The sequence below is a fragment of the Erpetoichthys calabaricus genome, chromosome 3 (assembly GCF_900747795.2).
Source record: "Erpetoichthys calabaricus chromosome 3, fErpCal1.3, whole genome shotgun sequence".
NCBI classification, from domain to species: Eukaryota; Metazoa; Chordata; class Cladistia; order Polypteriformes; family Polypteridae; genus Erpetoichthys; species Erpetoichthys calabaricus.
In genome coordinates, this window is record NC_041396.2 from 242,163,916 (window position 1) to 242,178,448 (window position 14,533).

Genomic DNA, 14,533 nt, shown 5'->3' on the forward strand with positions numbered 1-14,533 from the left:
AAACTCCCACAAGTACAGTAGCTTTTAGCTTTCTAACTAGTTACTCTGAGGCTGTAGTAGGTAAGTGTGGTATTTCCAATGAGTGTGAGTAATAGTCTGAAGCGACTAATGTAGGTGCAATAGCTTTCACCATTATACTCACATATGTGTCATGGACGCCCAGGAAGGGCAGTGGGACACAGTGGTTCTTTTCTTTGTGATCTTTTACTTTCACAACAAAAATGAAATCTTTCAATTTATTTTTTCAGATCTGCTGACAGTCCTGTCCTCCACATGGTTACATGTGCTCTTTCCCTGCATTTTTAAAGTCCTTGATGAACTTAATGTATTTGTGATATGTTTTGTCTTAAAGGTTCTGGTTTTAAAATTTTGTTTCATAATGTTATCAAACCATCATTCTCTGACAGAGAGTCTCTTAACTGGTAATAGTCTTTTACCCCTGGTGGTGTGTTTTTAGCATGATCAAGCCATTCCCTTTTGATTAGCTCCCCTACTGTTTGTGATACTGCATCAGTTTAAGATGTGACTTAGTTTTTGTTTCAGAGACCAGAAGCATGTTTATAACACAGCATTTCACATCTGCTTCTGTGCTGCTATCTCTGACTCCTGCAGGGCTCCTTGACAAAACATCTGCCACTTTTAATGTTTTTTTTTCCTGGAGCATATTCTGCTATAACCCCAAACCTCATTAATAGAGTATTAGTCTTTAGTAATGGATGAAAACAGTGTCAAGGTTTGTAACATTAATTAACTGAACGAGTAGTTTATGACCAATGATTAGTTTAATATTTTATTTACTGAGGGGCCTTTCACAACATACAGGGTAAGTCCATATTGCTTCTCTATTTGTATGTCACTTTTGTGTTGAACTGTCCACAATATTGTACTTGACCTCCTGGGCAGTTTAGTTTTACATCAGGTTTCTGCAACATTTGTTTTGTTTCAAGCATCTGGAATGTTCTCTCACTTATGACTGTGACATCTGCCCCATATTAATTTTGAACAGTACCACAATATTAACAATGTCCAGTGTTTCATTCCAATATGCTGGGTTATCTCTGTTTTTGTTATCATGCTGAGTAAAAATGAATCTGAATCATCCTCTGTTTGTGTAACTTTATGTAAAATTTTTGACCCGCACATCCTTTCCCAGGGGCCTTGCCTGATGCTGGACATCCCAACTGGTCTTTATGCTGTGCTTTCCTCATCCCTCACATCTGCTCTCCCTGTTGCTATTGTCTGTGGCTTTCACAGGTTTCTGTTCAGCTCTGTAATTTTGTTGGTGATTCATTTTTTGTTTAATCCGACTACAATGGGCTATTTCTTTTACACCAGAAGCTAATTCTTCCTGTTGGCTGACTTGAAACTTCTTCTGCTTGATGTAGCAATTTCTTAGTCACATCTAGGGTTACAGATTTCATTAGCTGTAGGCTTTTAGAGAGATCCTTATCTCTAATGCCCACAACCAACCTATCTCTAATAGTTTTGTCCCGCTTTTCCTGAAATTCGCAGCTTTCTGACATTTTATACAATACTCTTACAAATGTCTCTGCTTTTTCTTTAAGTTTCAGAAAATACTGGTGAAACTGCGCCCTATTGTGGATTGTGTTTTTCTGCCGTATAAAATACCTGTCAAAATTTTTTAGTACTGTATAAATGTTATGGTCACTCTCCTGACTCCCAAATTTGAATGATTTAAATTTGTTCTTGGCCTTGTTTCCCTTTAGAGTGCTGACCTGTACACCTTTGTCTTCTTCATGCATTTTTGTAGTAATTCAGTTTCTCACAAGCTGCTGTCAATATGTCCACCAATCTCTTGGGAGTTCAAACATGAAATTTTCAAGCGGCTTGAGGTTTGGTATTCTTAAAGTTATGCTGCAGTGATGTCTTGTTCATAAACTACTTCTGTCTTCACTTATACTTATAATGCCGAATTCTGCAAACATTAGGAGCAATGTTTTCTCAGTGTTCTCTCCATCTTTCTCACACAAACACTCAGACACACATACATCTAATACAGTTGGTATATCCTCTAATGGTGACCAAAACTTGTTTTGCCTTTTATGTTAAGGAAAATAAAAATATTTCCTCTTTTGGCATTATTTCTTAGCTCGTTTGGTGGCCCTACAAGGAAGTGCCCCAGGCCTGTGCCCTTTCTGCCCCTGCCTTTCACTGACTCTGATGGGATGCAGAATATTTACTTTGTCTTGGAATAAAATAATGTTTTGTTAATGTGGAAGTGGCCTCCTTATGTTTTGCATTTATTCTTTGCTGCTGATTAACTTCATGATCAGGATTATAATTAAAGGTGTGGGGGTACATTGTAGGCAGTAGGCTAAGAAGATTTTTTTATTTTAACAGTCACGTAACATGAAATCAATTCATATGTGCTGGTGTTCATTTTTTTTGTCCATTAAAGTTATTTGTAAAAAGGGTTGTTATATCCTACATAGCTCATAAAGTGACCACACTATGTTAAACTTTTTGCATTAAATTATTGATTTCAAAGAGGCAAATCTGAATCTGCATGAAGTTTTTCTGTTGCTCTCTTACTTTAAAGGGATGCAATTAATCCAAACTGCTTCAAACTTCAATCAAAGAAAATCAAAGTGTCCGAAATTTTAGTAATGTTTCAGAATGCTTGCTTAATTAAGCATAATATTAATAAGTATCTCTCCAATTCAAATAGCATTTTGAACATTTTTCTATGAGGAAACAACAAAAGGATATGATCAAAGTGGAGCATATGATATTATTTATCTTGACTTTCACAAAGCATTTGATGAGGTGCCACATGAGAGGTTGGGCATCAATCTAAAAGAAATGAGAGTTCAGGGTGTTGTTTGTTGCAAAATTGGCTCAGACACAGTAAGCAGAGGGTTATGGTGTGAGGAACCTCTTCAGAATTTAGTGATGTTAAGGGTTATATCCCTCAAGGGTGAATGCTAGGGCCAGGGGTATTATTAATATACTAGTCATTTAGCCCATTACAATAACGGGCACTAGAACAGTAGTGCATAAACCTTAGTAGGAACAGTCTATATTAAATGGCAAGGGACTTCGACCTCATTCTTTTTGTTGGTCGTATTTTTCTTTCTTTCAGCCTTTCTTTTGTTGATGTTTACTTGCTGAGCTGACTATTCTTCGTGGGCTGCCACCTTGTATTGTGTGTCTTTAATTTTCTGTGACAGTAATACTGTCTTGTACGGCTCTATTCAATAAGGACGCTTAGATAATTTAGTTCAAATGGCTCTGGAATATGTGAAGAGCAACAAAGGTGCAGATCTTTATTTACGCGCGCCTTTATTCGCTGCGCCCAATTGAGGTCATCCTTTTGAGGCTTGCCTTTTTGTGCGCGCCCTTATTGAAGGATACAGTCTTGTACGTCCGCTGGCTTGTACGTCCGTAATATACGTCCGTAATATACCTTTAATTTTCTCCGGCGGTAATACAGGCGTGTGCATCGGTAATATGCCTTTAATCTCCTCTGACAGTAATACTGGCTTGTATGTGGCTGTAATATGAGTCACTGTATTGTGTACCTTTAATTTCCTCTCACAGTAATACTGGTTTGTATTTCCGTAAAATGCCTCTAACTTTCTCTGACAGTAATATCGTGCATCGCACCGTGCCCCGCGCATGATCACTTCACCAGAAGACACCCACACACGGACACCTGGACGCACACAGGTATTTTATATATATAGATAAATGATTTGGATAGGAGTAAAAGCAACAACTGGTTTAGTCTGCAGAGTTTACCAAGCTATGTGGATTAGCAGATAATGCAGAATCTATTGAACCATTACAGAGGGACAGCATAAAAGCTTTTGTACATTTGTGGCTGACTAATTTTAATGTAATAAATGTAAAATTTTACACATAGAAGTTAAAAAATATTAGGCTTGAATACACAATGAGAGGCCTAAAAATTGAAAAAAAAACATCTTATTAGAACAATTTAGGAGTCATATGTTATATGGTCTGAGGTACAGAGTACAAGCCCAAGGAGGTTATCTTAAAGCTTTAAAATGCACTGGTGAAGCCTCACGTGGAGTACTGCGAACAGTTTTGGTCTCTAGGCTACGTAAAGGACATAGCTGCACTAGAAAAAGTGCAGAGAAGCATGACTCAGCTGAGTCCAGGGCTACAGAAGATGAATTATATTGAAACACTAAAAGAGCTGAAGCCTTTCAGTTTAAGCAAAAGGAGATTAAGAGGAGACATGATTGAAGTGTTTAAAATTATGAAGGGAATTAGTAAACTGGATCGAGACTGTTATTTTAAAATGAATTCATCAACAACTTGGGGACAGAGTTGGAAATTTGCTAAGGTTAAATTTTGCATACATGTTAGGGTTTTTTTTCTATACACAGAGAACCATAGACACATAGAATAAGCTACCAAGTAGCATGGTAGACAGTAGGACTTTAGGGACTTTCAAAACTAGACTTGATGTTATTTTAGAATTAAGTGGATAGGATGGCAAGCTTTGTTGGGCTGAATGGCCTCTTCTAGTCTAGATTGTTCTAATGTAGTAAATATGTGTAGTGCCCTGCTCTCTTGTTTAAAGCAACTTTTCAATTGTTTCACTCCCTTATAGAAGAATAAATTATACATGCTCATTTAAAAAGTTTGGAAATACACTGTATAGACAAAAGTATTGAGACAAACCTCTCAATTATTGAATTCAGGTGTTCCAATCAGACCCATTGCCATAGGTGTATAAAATAAAGCACCTAGTCATGCAGTCTCCTTTTACAAACATTTGTGAAACAAAATGGGTCATTCTGAAGAGCTCAGTGACTTCAAGTGTGGTACTGAGATAGGATGCCACCTTTGCAATAAGATGGTTTTTGAAATTTCATCCCTGCTGGATATTCCATGGTCAGCTGCAACTGGTGTCATTGGGAAATGGAACTATTTAGGAGCAACAGCAACTCAGTCACGAAGCGGAAGACCACATAAAGTCAGAGAGCGGGGTCATTGACTGCTAAGGTGCATGGTACATAAAAATTGCCAACAGTCTGCTGATTCCATAGCTGAAGAGTTCCAAACTTCCACTGGCATAAATGTAAGCAGAAAACCTTTGCAGAGGGAGCTTCATGGAATGGTTTTCCATGGTTGAGCAGCTGCATGCAAGCTTCATATCACCAAGTCCAATGCCAAGTGTCGGATGAAGTGGTGGAAATGTGTTCTATGGAGTGATGAATCACGCTTCTCTGTTCGTCAGTCAGATAGGCAAGTCTAGGTTTGGTGGATGCCAGAAGAATGTTACCTGCCTGACTGCATTGTGCCAAATGTGAAGTTTGGTGGAGAAGCGATAATGGTGTGGGGCTATTTCTCAGGGTTTTAGCTAGGCCCCTTATTTCCAGTGAAGGGCAATCTTAATGCTTCAACATACAAAAACATTTTGGACAACACTATACTGTGAGGAAACAGTTTGGGGAAGACCCTTTTCTATTCCAGCATGACTGTGCCCCAGTGCACAAAGCAAGGTCCATCAAGACAAGCCTGGATAAGTTTGGTGTGGAAGAACTTGACTGGCCTGCACAGATCCCTGACCTCAACCCCATTGAACACCTTTGGGAAGAATTAGAATGGAGTTTAAGAGTCAGGCCTTCTTCCAACATCAGTGCCTGGCCTCATAAATGCTCTACAGAATGAATTGGTACAAATTCCCACAGAAACACTACAAAATCTTGTGGAAAGCCTTCCAAGAAGAGTGGAAACTGTTATAGTTAAAAAGGGGTGGGGGGTAGGAGCAACTCCATATTAAAGTCTATATATTTGAATGCAATGTCATTAAAGTCCCTGTTGGTGTATGTTCAGGTGTCCAAATACTTTTGTTCATATAGTATAACAGCCTTCCAAAGCTGTTGTACCAATGAAGAAATAGATCATTGGTTTTAATTTAATAAGGCTTAGTAATAATGAATACACGGCCAAATGGTGTCGTCCTTCTTGGCAACTAAGAAAAACATAATCCTACAGGGAAACAAAGTTAACTATGAAAACCTTTAGCTAGGTCTTTGGTAATAAAATCATCCTTTGCTGTGGTTTCTGGACAATACAAAAAACAAAAATGGCAATGGAGCATCAGGTAACAAATCACTTAAGTAATGAGCAATGCCTTTGTTTATTGAAAACATTTTTATACCAGAATATTTCAGTGGCAGATCTTCCAATAAGTAAATATTCCCATACCCCAATCTGCAGACCAAGATTTTTAGTTCCTTTTTGACACAGTATATCTTGGGAGTTGTGTGGTTTTAGTCATGGAAAAGATAGAAAAATAGGGTGAAAAGAACATCCAGAATCAGAAGCAAAACTCATTGTTTCTACAAAGCACTTACTACTAAAATAAAGTGAACAGTACATCAATGAATGGAACCAGTCTCAATTGGTTGGCCACTACAAGCCAGTAATCATAGTTTCTTTGGTTACTTAATTGTCAACTAATGTGTTGCTGATAAAACAATTTGTCACACTTGAATCAACAAAAGACTTTAAGAAAACTGGACCAATATATACAAACAGATGCTCCAATTAGGAGTCATTCATCCGAGCAACAGTGAATGGCGAAGTCCAATTATACTTGTCTCAAAGTCCAATGGTTCGGTTCGGTTCTGTATTGATTTTAGGAGTTTGAATAAAATTTCCAAGCTTGACGCATACCCGATGCCACGTGTGGATGAGCTGTTAGAAAAGCTTGGGCAGTCTTTTATTGCTGGTTCATTGGTATTGAACGGAGTCTTGGGTAGATTAATAGGTGGGGAGCTGCTGGTGGTCTCTGTGGTGGGTCATGGTTGTAGAGGTATTTAAAGAATTCCCTCCAACATTGCAATTGTTCACTTGGCAGTTTCACAAAAGATCCGTCCATCTTCCTGATGATATCATTGGTCGGTTTGGTCTTGCTGCTTAGCCTTCTGAGAGGGCATTATAAAGGGTGCGGTACTCATATTTGGATGCTGCTTCCTCCAGGTTGGCTTTCACTTTGTTCCAGTGTTTTCATTTTGCTACCAGGTGTATGCACTGGTCTGAGATCCAGGGTTGCATTCAATGGCGGGCGATGGGGAGCAATTGTTTAGCATATTCCAGGATGGTTTCAGAAATTTGCTTTTCTTCTGCATTGACATTGTCTAGTGGATCAAATGCTGCAAACTGGTTGGAGAGGGCCAGCTGGAATCCTCACTTGCAGCTGGGGTCCAACAGGTGCGACCAGTCAATCTTCGCTTGAGGTGGTTGTTGGATCATTAAAGGAGTAGCTGCACTTTGGCCTGGACAAGGTAATGGTCGGATCCACAGTCTGGTGTGGCGCGTGCATCCTGAAGTAATGATCATAATTGTGAACTGATCAAAATGTAGTCTATTACTGTTGAATCTTTCCCAGATGTGTTGCGCCATGTGTGCTGGCATTTGTGTGGGTGGTGAAAGATGCTATTTCCTATGACCAAGTTGTTTGATGTGGCAAAGCACAACAGGTGCATACTATTATCATTGATTACTCAATTTCCAAATTTACCCATTGCTGCCTCCCGTCCAGAACTATCGGTGCTGATGTGGTCATTGACATCACCAGCCAGGATAGTGATCTTGCTGGTAGGAATCGAATTCAGCACATTTTGAAGCTGTGTATAAAATTGATCCTTGGCTGGGTCAGTGCTGGCCTCAGTTGTTGCGTAAATTGAGAGAATGTGGGTCTTGATGGTGGATATTAGTTTAAAAGCGACTACGCTTTTGACAGTTCACCATGAATCTTATGCCTGCTTCTCATTTCTCACTCCCAGAGTAGAAGAGGGTCATAGTTTCATCAGTAGTTCATAGGTGGATGATCGTTGTTCCGGGTCCTTTGAGTCTCATTTTAGATAATGCTGCAATCAGTATTTTGCATTTCAATAATCCTTGTGCGATGATTCCCTTTTGGCCAATGTGACGTCCAGCTCATTGATTCCACATGGCTACTTATATCTTCATTTTTGGGTTAATGAATTTCTTATTTCAGCCAGTAATCCATTTGTCACTGGCACCCTAGGTTCCCCGGATGTGGTAGCATGAGCGCTTGAATTTTGTCCCTTTTCAATATCCATATGATTTGTTGCCTGATTTCTCCAGTTTTCTGGTTCTGGTCATTTCAGCAGAATGACCACCTTCACTCCTTTTGCAGCCAGGCTTGGGACCATCCTTGGCGGAGTTTACCTAAATACTAATTCAATTAATTCTAGTTAATAATTCAATTCTATGCATTGTCACACACGTGCGCATGGGAGCCAGCCACAGGGACCAAAAGAAGGGAATTCCATGCTTGGCCGGGGGTTGGTGGGGTGCACTAAACTCTCTTATTTTGTCCCCGCAGACGAGACATAGGAAATTCTGCCTGAGTGCGAAGAAGTCACTCCCGCCTCGGCTCTGAGGACGATGTCACTTCCTGTCCCAGCCACAAGGACGTCACTTCCTGTCTTGGCCCCGAGGACATCACTTCCTTTGAACCAGCTATAAAAATCCCTCATCTTCCATACTGGGGCAGTTCTGTTTTGGACTCTCTTCTGTACACTGTTATGCTGAAAACGTTGCCTTTTGCTGCCAAGGTCAAGTACATGGGTGGCTGCCCCAAACGTTTGTCTTGTATTGAGGCTCATCATTTCACAGCGTATATTCAACCTCTTTTTCACATAAAAAATAATTATAGTATGCCTTTTCCAATTCATTTTTGAATCAATGACTACTTGTCTGAAAGGGATATGTACAAAGAACATACATATGCGTATGTTAAAGTAGGATTGTTTATTAATATACTCCAGTTACTCCTATGTAATTGTCTGATACATTTTTACTGTGATTAGTTTATTGTGGAATAAAAAGAAATTGAAATCTAATTTGTGGTGCCTTTTTGTTACACCAGACCATTAACATTTTGCAATCCATAATTCACTCTTTATTACATACTGTAAATAATTATATATAGTCTCCCTATCAGATTGTAATTTTTAAGAACAATATTCATCAACAGTAAGATACTGCAGATGATTCCTTGGAACTGGAACTTGACAAACTTGTACTTAAAAGGCTACTGAGTGGTGTGATTTCTGCTGTGTTAAGAAATCACGAGTTGGTGCATGTACAAATTCAAGATAGTTTTATGGATATCAGGAAAAATGGGTTAGGTGCTGCAGTGGTGGTCCTGCAGGCTTACAATAAAGGAGACTGTGGTTCCATCCTGGTTGCTCTAACTGTGTCCTTATGGGTATCTGTCCAAAGTTAGTTGAACTGGCATTTCTGGTTTGGCCTGAGTGCATGTGTTTTCAATCTTGCACCCTTCCCAGATGTCAAATTTATAAAATTTGCATACACACTTAAAGAGGCTTGAAATGTGCATATGTAACTTTCCACGCAAAAGTCAGATTTATGAAAGAAAACTTGACAGAATAACTGCCGCATAATTACGACAGCTCTGAAGCATAGTACCTAAATAGTCATTATTTGTCCCTGAAAACCAAAGCACTTCTGTTACACTTGGGAGTGCTTGGGGATGCAACAGCAATATAATTGGAGTGATTTAGACTAATCTCTCAGGATCTTGCAAATATATAAATGTTTGTTAATAGCTTTCAAAACTGAGAAGCATAACGTTGTATCTATTAAATGGAACTTTATTAAACTGAAATCATGAATTCAGAAACAAGTTACTGCTATCCTGACAATAATGCAACTTGCATTAAACCTTTAAGGAGAATTGAAATATCAGTATTACTTTACCTGTCTTCAGGAATCCTGATTGTAGTTGCTGTGTTTGGAAACTTGTTTGTGATCATCACTGTCTCTCATTTCAGGCAACTTCACACTCCTACTAATTTCTTTATCCTTTCACTTGCTGTGGCAGATTTTCTAAGTGGTTCTCTTATTCTGCCTGCTCAGTTTTCTGCAATAGTAGAGTATTGCTGGTACTTTGGTGATGCATTTTGTCCTTATTATCACACATATTTCTACTTTTTATTTTTTGTTTCTGTTTTAAATTTGGTAAGCATATCAGTTGATCGCTACATTGCTGTGTGTAATCCATTTTTTTACAGCAGTTATGTAACAAATTCAGTGGCAGGTATATGTATAATTTTCACTTGGTTGTTAGCATTTTTCTATACATGTGCATTTATTTTTTGGACTGGAGGTTTTGTTGTATCCAACTGGTGTGTGGGTATGTGCGCATTTTTTCATTATAGAAATTGGTGGATCATACATTATGTAGTGACATTTTTATTGCCTATGGTGGTTATAATTTGTTTGTATTCAGTAATATTTGTAACAGCAAGAAGGCATGTAAAAGCTATCAACTGTATGATGCAAGAAACAAAATCGGCAGACAGAAAAAACAAACAGTTGTCTAAATCATCTGAAAGAAAGGCTGCTAAAACCCTAGGAATAGTAGTAATAAATTTTATTGTACTCTGTTCACCTTGTTTTTTGTTCTTTCTACTTCAATTATTCCTTAGAATGAATTTTGCAGACATAGTACCTCTTCGAATAGCAGTGATTTATTTAGCTGCAATGAATTGTTGTATAGACCCAGTTATTTATGCTTTGTTCTATCCCTGGTTTAGAAAATCTTTAAAAATGATGGTGACATTGGAAATATTTAAGTCTTCATCATCAATGACTAGCTTATTTTCAAACTAATTATTAGATATCTGTGGTTTGTATTTATCATAATTTTCATTGTGTTTTTCAAAGTGTAAAACTATGACAAGATAATAATTTATCTTATCTCTGATATGAGTGCTTTCGTTGACTTTTGAATTGGTCTTCAGAAAACAGGCACTTTTTCTGTGAATAGTGATTTCCTTAATTTTTTGTCGGAATTGTAATATATGCAGTGCCTGTAAAAAGTATTCACCCTTCTGGACTTTTTCAGGTTTTATTGTTTTACAAAGCTGTATAAATTAGTCTAAATTTATTACAGTTAACACTGGACATGAACATTATTTTTTCTTGGCTCCTTCCTGTATAGCATTGGCAAAATGTTTAGGTTTGTTTTCTTACTGGAAAATAAATATTCTTCCAAGACGTAGATTTCTTGCAGACTGCAGCAGGTTTTCCTGCAGGATTTCTCTGTATTTCCCTGCATTCATTTTTTTTTTCCTTAACCCTCACAAGACTTCCAGGCACTGCAGCAGAGACGCATCTTGACAGCATGACGCTGTCACTAGCATGAAGGGAATGGTGTGAATATAGTGTCACTTATCAAAGAACGATGATCTGATGTCTTTTGCAAAAATAAAATGGATAATGTTAACATACGCATTGTTCCAGTGCTTGAAGTGGAATCAAATTACTGGCAGTACTCTTTTCATTGTGATACACTGAATTTCAGAGTATGCTAACATTCGATTGAAGGTATGTTAAGGAAAAAGTACAGCATCTGGAAAAGTGTTGAAATTTATTGTTTTGCGTTGTGATTTAAGTTCACCATACTGATCTGTCTGGGAGGCACATCTTCCCTCTGCCTAAGAACGGCTAAGCTAATGTGCCAAAACATTCCCATTAAAGACTGCACGGACAGTGTGGAAGTAAAAAAACTCCATCGAGGAAGACAGGACAAGTTCAATCAATTAGATTTTTATTCAGTCACAAATGAGTATGTGGATTCTACGTTGAAAGGCAGAAGAGCAGTTACATTTTTTTCTATTGACTTTTTATAATTTCTTATTCCCCTTCCCCTTATTTCTTAAAAATAAACATAATATCGTTTACTTAAGCATTTTGTTTTAGTACGCTAATGGGCCATCTGTTCTTATTTTTTCACTGATCAGATAGACCCTAAATAAAGAAAGGTAATCTTTCCTGTGTCAAATAGATGAGTACCTAAGAAACTGGAAATTGTCTTTGGTCATCTTACTGCACCCTGTCTTATGACAGACGCCTGTATGAATAACCTGCCTTTATAGCAAAACGGCTTTGTCAGCTATTAACCCTAGTAGCTAGCAATCAGTTAATTTTTCTTTCACAACAGTTTCTTAATTAAGTAGTTGATGAATACCCAATTTTATATCATGGAGGAATTAGGGGCTGGCGATTAGGTGTTTTAGAGAGTTTTAGTGATATTTGGAAAAATGGTTGGGTGGCATGGTGACGCAGTGTTATTGTTGCTACTTCACAATAAGAAGACAAGCGAGTGCTGTATATGTCCAGAACAGACATATAAGTGCTGGTGATATTCTGTCTCACCCTCATCACCATCAGCAATGCCTTACAATTAATGATGAGCAAAACAGGCAAGTTTGGGTTCACATATAGTTTCTCAAAATTGAAACAAAAATGTGTTTTATATGTTATTTCAAAAGTGCAAAAGGTGAAAGTCACTAACAAGTTTTTTGGAGTTTTTAATTTTTTTACATGGCTTGAAAATAAAGAATTCTGCTCCCAAAATTCTCATTCACATTTGCTTACCCCCATATTTTTCTGCAGCTGGGTAAAGCATTTAATTAACACTGGTAAATTCGGTTTTATTATTGACTGTAGTTCACAAGGTGGAGTGCAGTAAGTGACTTGCTGCAAATTTTTCACACAAAGACCCACAGAAACGCACCATTGTGAATATTACTGTGCTTTCTGTGTTAACAGTTTTTGACTTTTTAATAAATTTGTGACCACCAAGGAGCACACCAGCTCCTCAACAACTGAACACACCAGTACATATAAGCACCAGCACACAGCACTTCTTCTTCTTCTCTCAGTCTCTGTCTCTGCCTCTCTCCTTCTGCCTCCACTTCTCCTCTGGTACGTTTCATCCTCCACCTCCTGACTCTGGCTCTTGGAGTAGTGATAATCAGCTTCTTTTATCCTACACCCGGGAGTACATCCAGTGGCCTGATAGCATGGTCCAGAAGCATTTCTGGGGAGGTGGAAGCCCAACAAAGTGGAGCTCTGTGATCCCTGCAGTGCCCTCTGGTGGCACCCATTGAACCCAACAGTGTTTTACTGAACTTCAGCTCCCATGAAGCCCTGTTGGAATCTGAGGCACTGCTGCAACACAGGGGGGCTGCCATCTACCACTCCGGGGAGATAATGCCCTGTGCCTGTTCTCTCCCCTAGTCCTTCCTTTATGGAGGCATCCCGGCCATGTAAGGGTCCTGGCTATTCACCACACGGCCTCTCCTTCAGTATATTTATATGCAGAATGTCCCAAAAAATGTATACACACTTTGAACTATTGTAAGTTATCTGCAATGTCTGGACAAGAACAGCTAGCAGTTCGAACACTTTGTTTTCTTTAATTTGAATTATAAAATATAGATATAAAATATAAATTTTATATAAAAATGTTTTAAATAAAAATATGTATCTTAATAAAAATTGTATTTATAATCATTCAAACTGTGTATACATTTTTAGGACACATATGCATATCATGTGTCTTTTTTTAAGATTGTATTATTGTAGAGACCAACCTTTCCCTCACTCATTGGTCAAGAGTCATGTGTTTAATTCCAAAGTTCAAAACTGTTTGAACATTTACTGCTCACTTCATTAACTGCTCTGATTTTCCATGTTTAATTAACTTGTTTTGGATGTAGTAAGCATACAACTGGATAAACAGGATGTGGATTATGCAACAAGTGTAACCCTAATCTTTTTTCTTGAATACTGTAACAATGAAAGTTGTTCTTCAATGTTGGTCCCATTGATCTCACTGAACCTCATAGTATGAAAAACATTATTAACTGAGTTATCCATGAAAACAAGATATTAAAATTCTTTTATCACTGCAAATAATATGTGGTATATCATTTTAGGTATAGTATACCTTTGAAGGATACTTGTCTGTAGAGATACAGTTTACTACACTGTAAAAAATAACGCGTTAAAAGTACTTAAAAAAAATAAGGCAACAAATTACAAGCAATATTTTTGAGTAGATTTAATATACTGCACTACTGAGTAAACTTAATTTATTAATTTACTCAAATTTACCTAAAAGAAATGAGTTTGATTAAATATAAGTAGTGGCAAAAATGGTTTATTTTACTCCGATTTTCATTTGAATTACAGTACTAAAAAAAAAGAGTAATAATGCAACGCTGGACAGTAACGACTGTATAACAAATACATGCTAAAATTCCATATATCTTTATTTATTTGAACATACACAGACATTCACAACAACGGAGTTGTATTTTCAAAGGTAAATTAAATCAAATGTCTGAGGATAATTTTTACTGAATTACTGACATTCAAATGTCAATGAAAATTTTCTTTTCTTTATTTAAACTTTCTTCAAAAAGTATATCTCAATCAAATAATGTCCCAGGAATGAGTGCTAAACGAGAAGGAAACGTAGAGAGTGAAATCCTGACGCAGATGGCGCTCTTCAAACATGTCCCGCTTTTACGCCAACATATCCTCTTAAATCAATGGCCGCCTTTTCCACTACTTCTCAGTATGCGATAGCGAAAATCCTGAAATAAAATAGGACGTAGGAAATCAAACATCGCTAAATAAATCACAGTATTAAAAATTAACCAGTAAATACATTACCTAT

The 14,533-nt window shown here is 37.6% G+C and overlaps 1 protein-coding gene across 1 annotated transcript; it reads left to right on the forward strand.

The window, feature by feature from the left end:
- The first annotated feature begins 9,570 nt into the window (after positions 1–9,570).
- Positions 9,571–11,105, forward strand: LOC127526953 (trace amine-associated receptor 6-like). Its single transcript, XM_051924197.1, has one exon. The coding sequence runs from the start codon at positions 9,667–9,669 to the stop codon at positions 10,669–10,671; it is 1,005 nt and encodes a 334-aa protein (XP_051780157.1). The 5' UTR covers positions 9,571–9,666; the 3' UTR covers positions 10,672–11,105.
- Positions 11,106–14,533: the final 3,428 nt, after the last annotated feature.

Bases quoted from the DNA above. Each gene is read 5' to 3' on its own strand.
- LOC127526953 (XM_051924197.1), top strand. From the start codon at position 9,667: ATGAATTCAGAAACAAGTTACTGCTATCCTGACAATAATGCAACTTGC.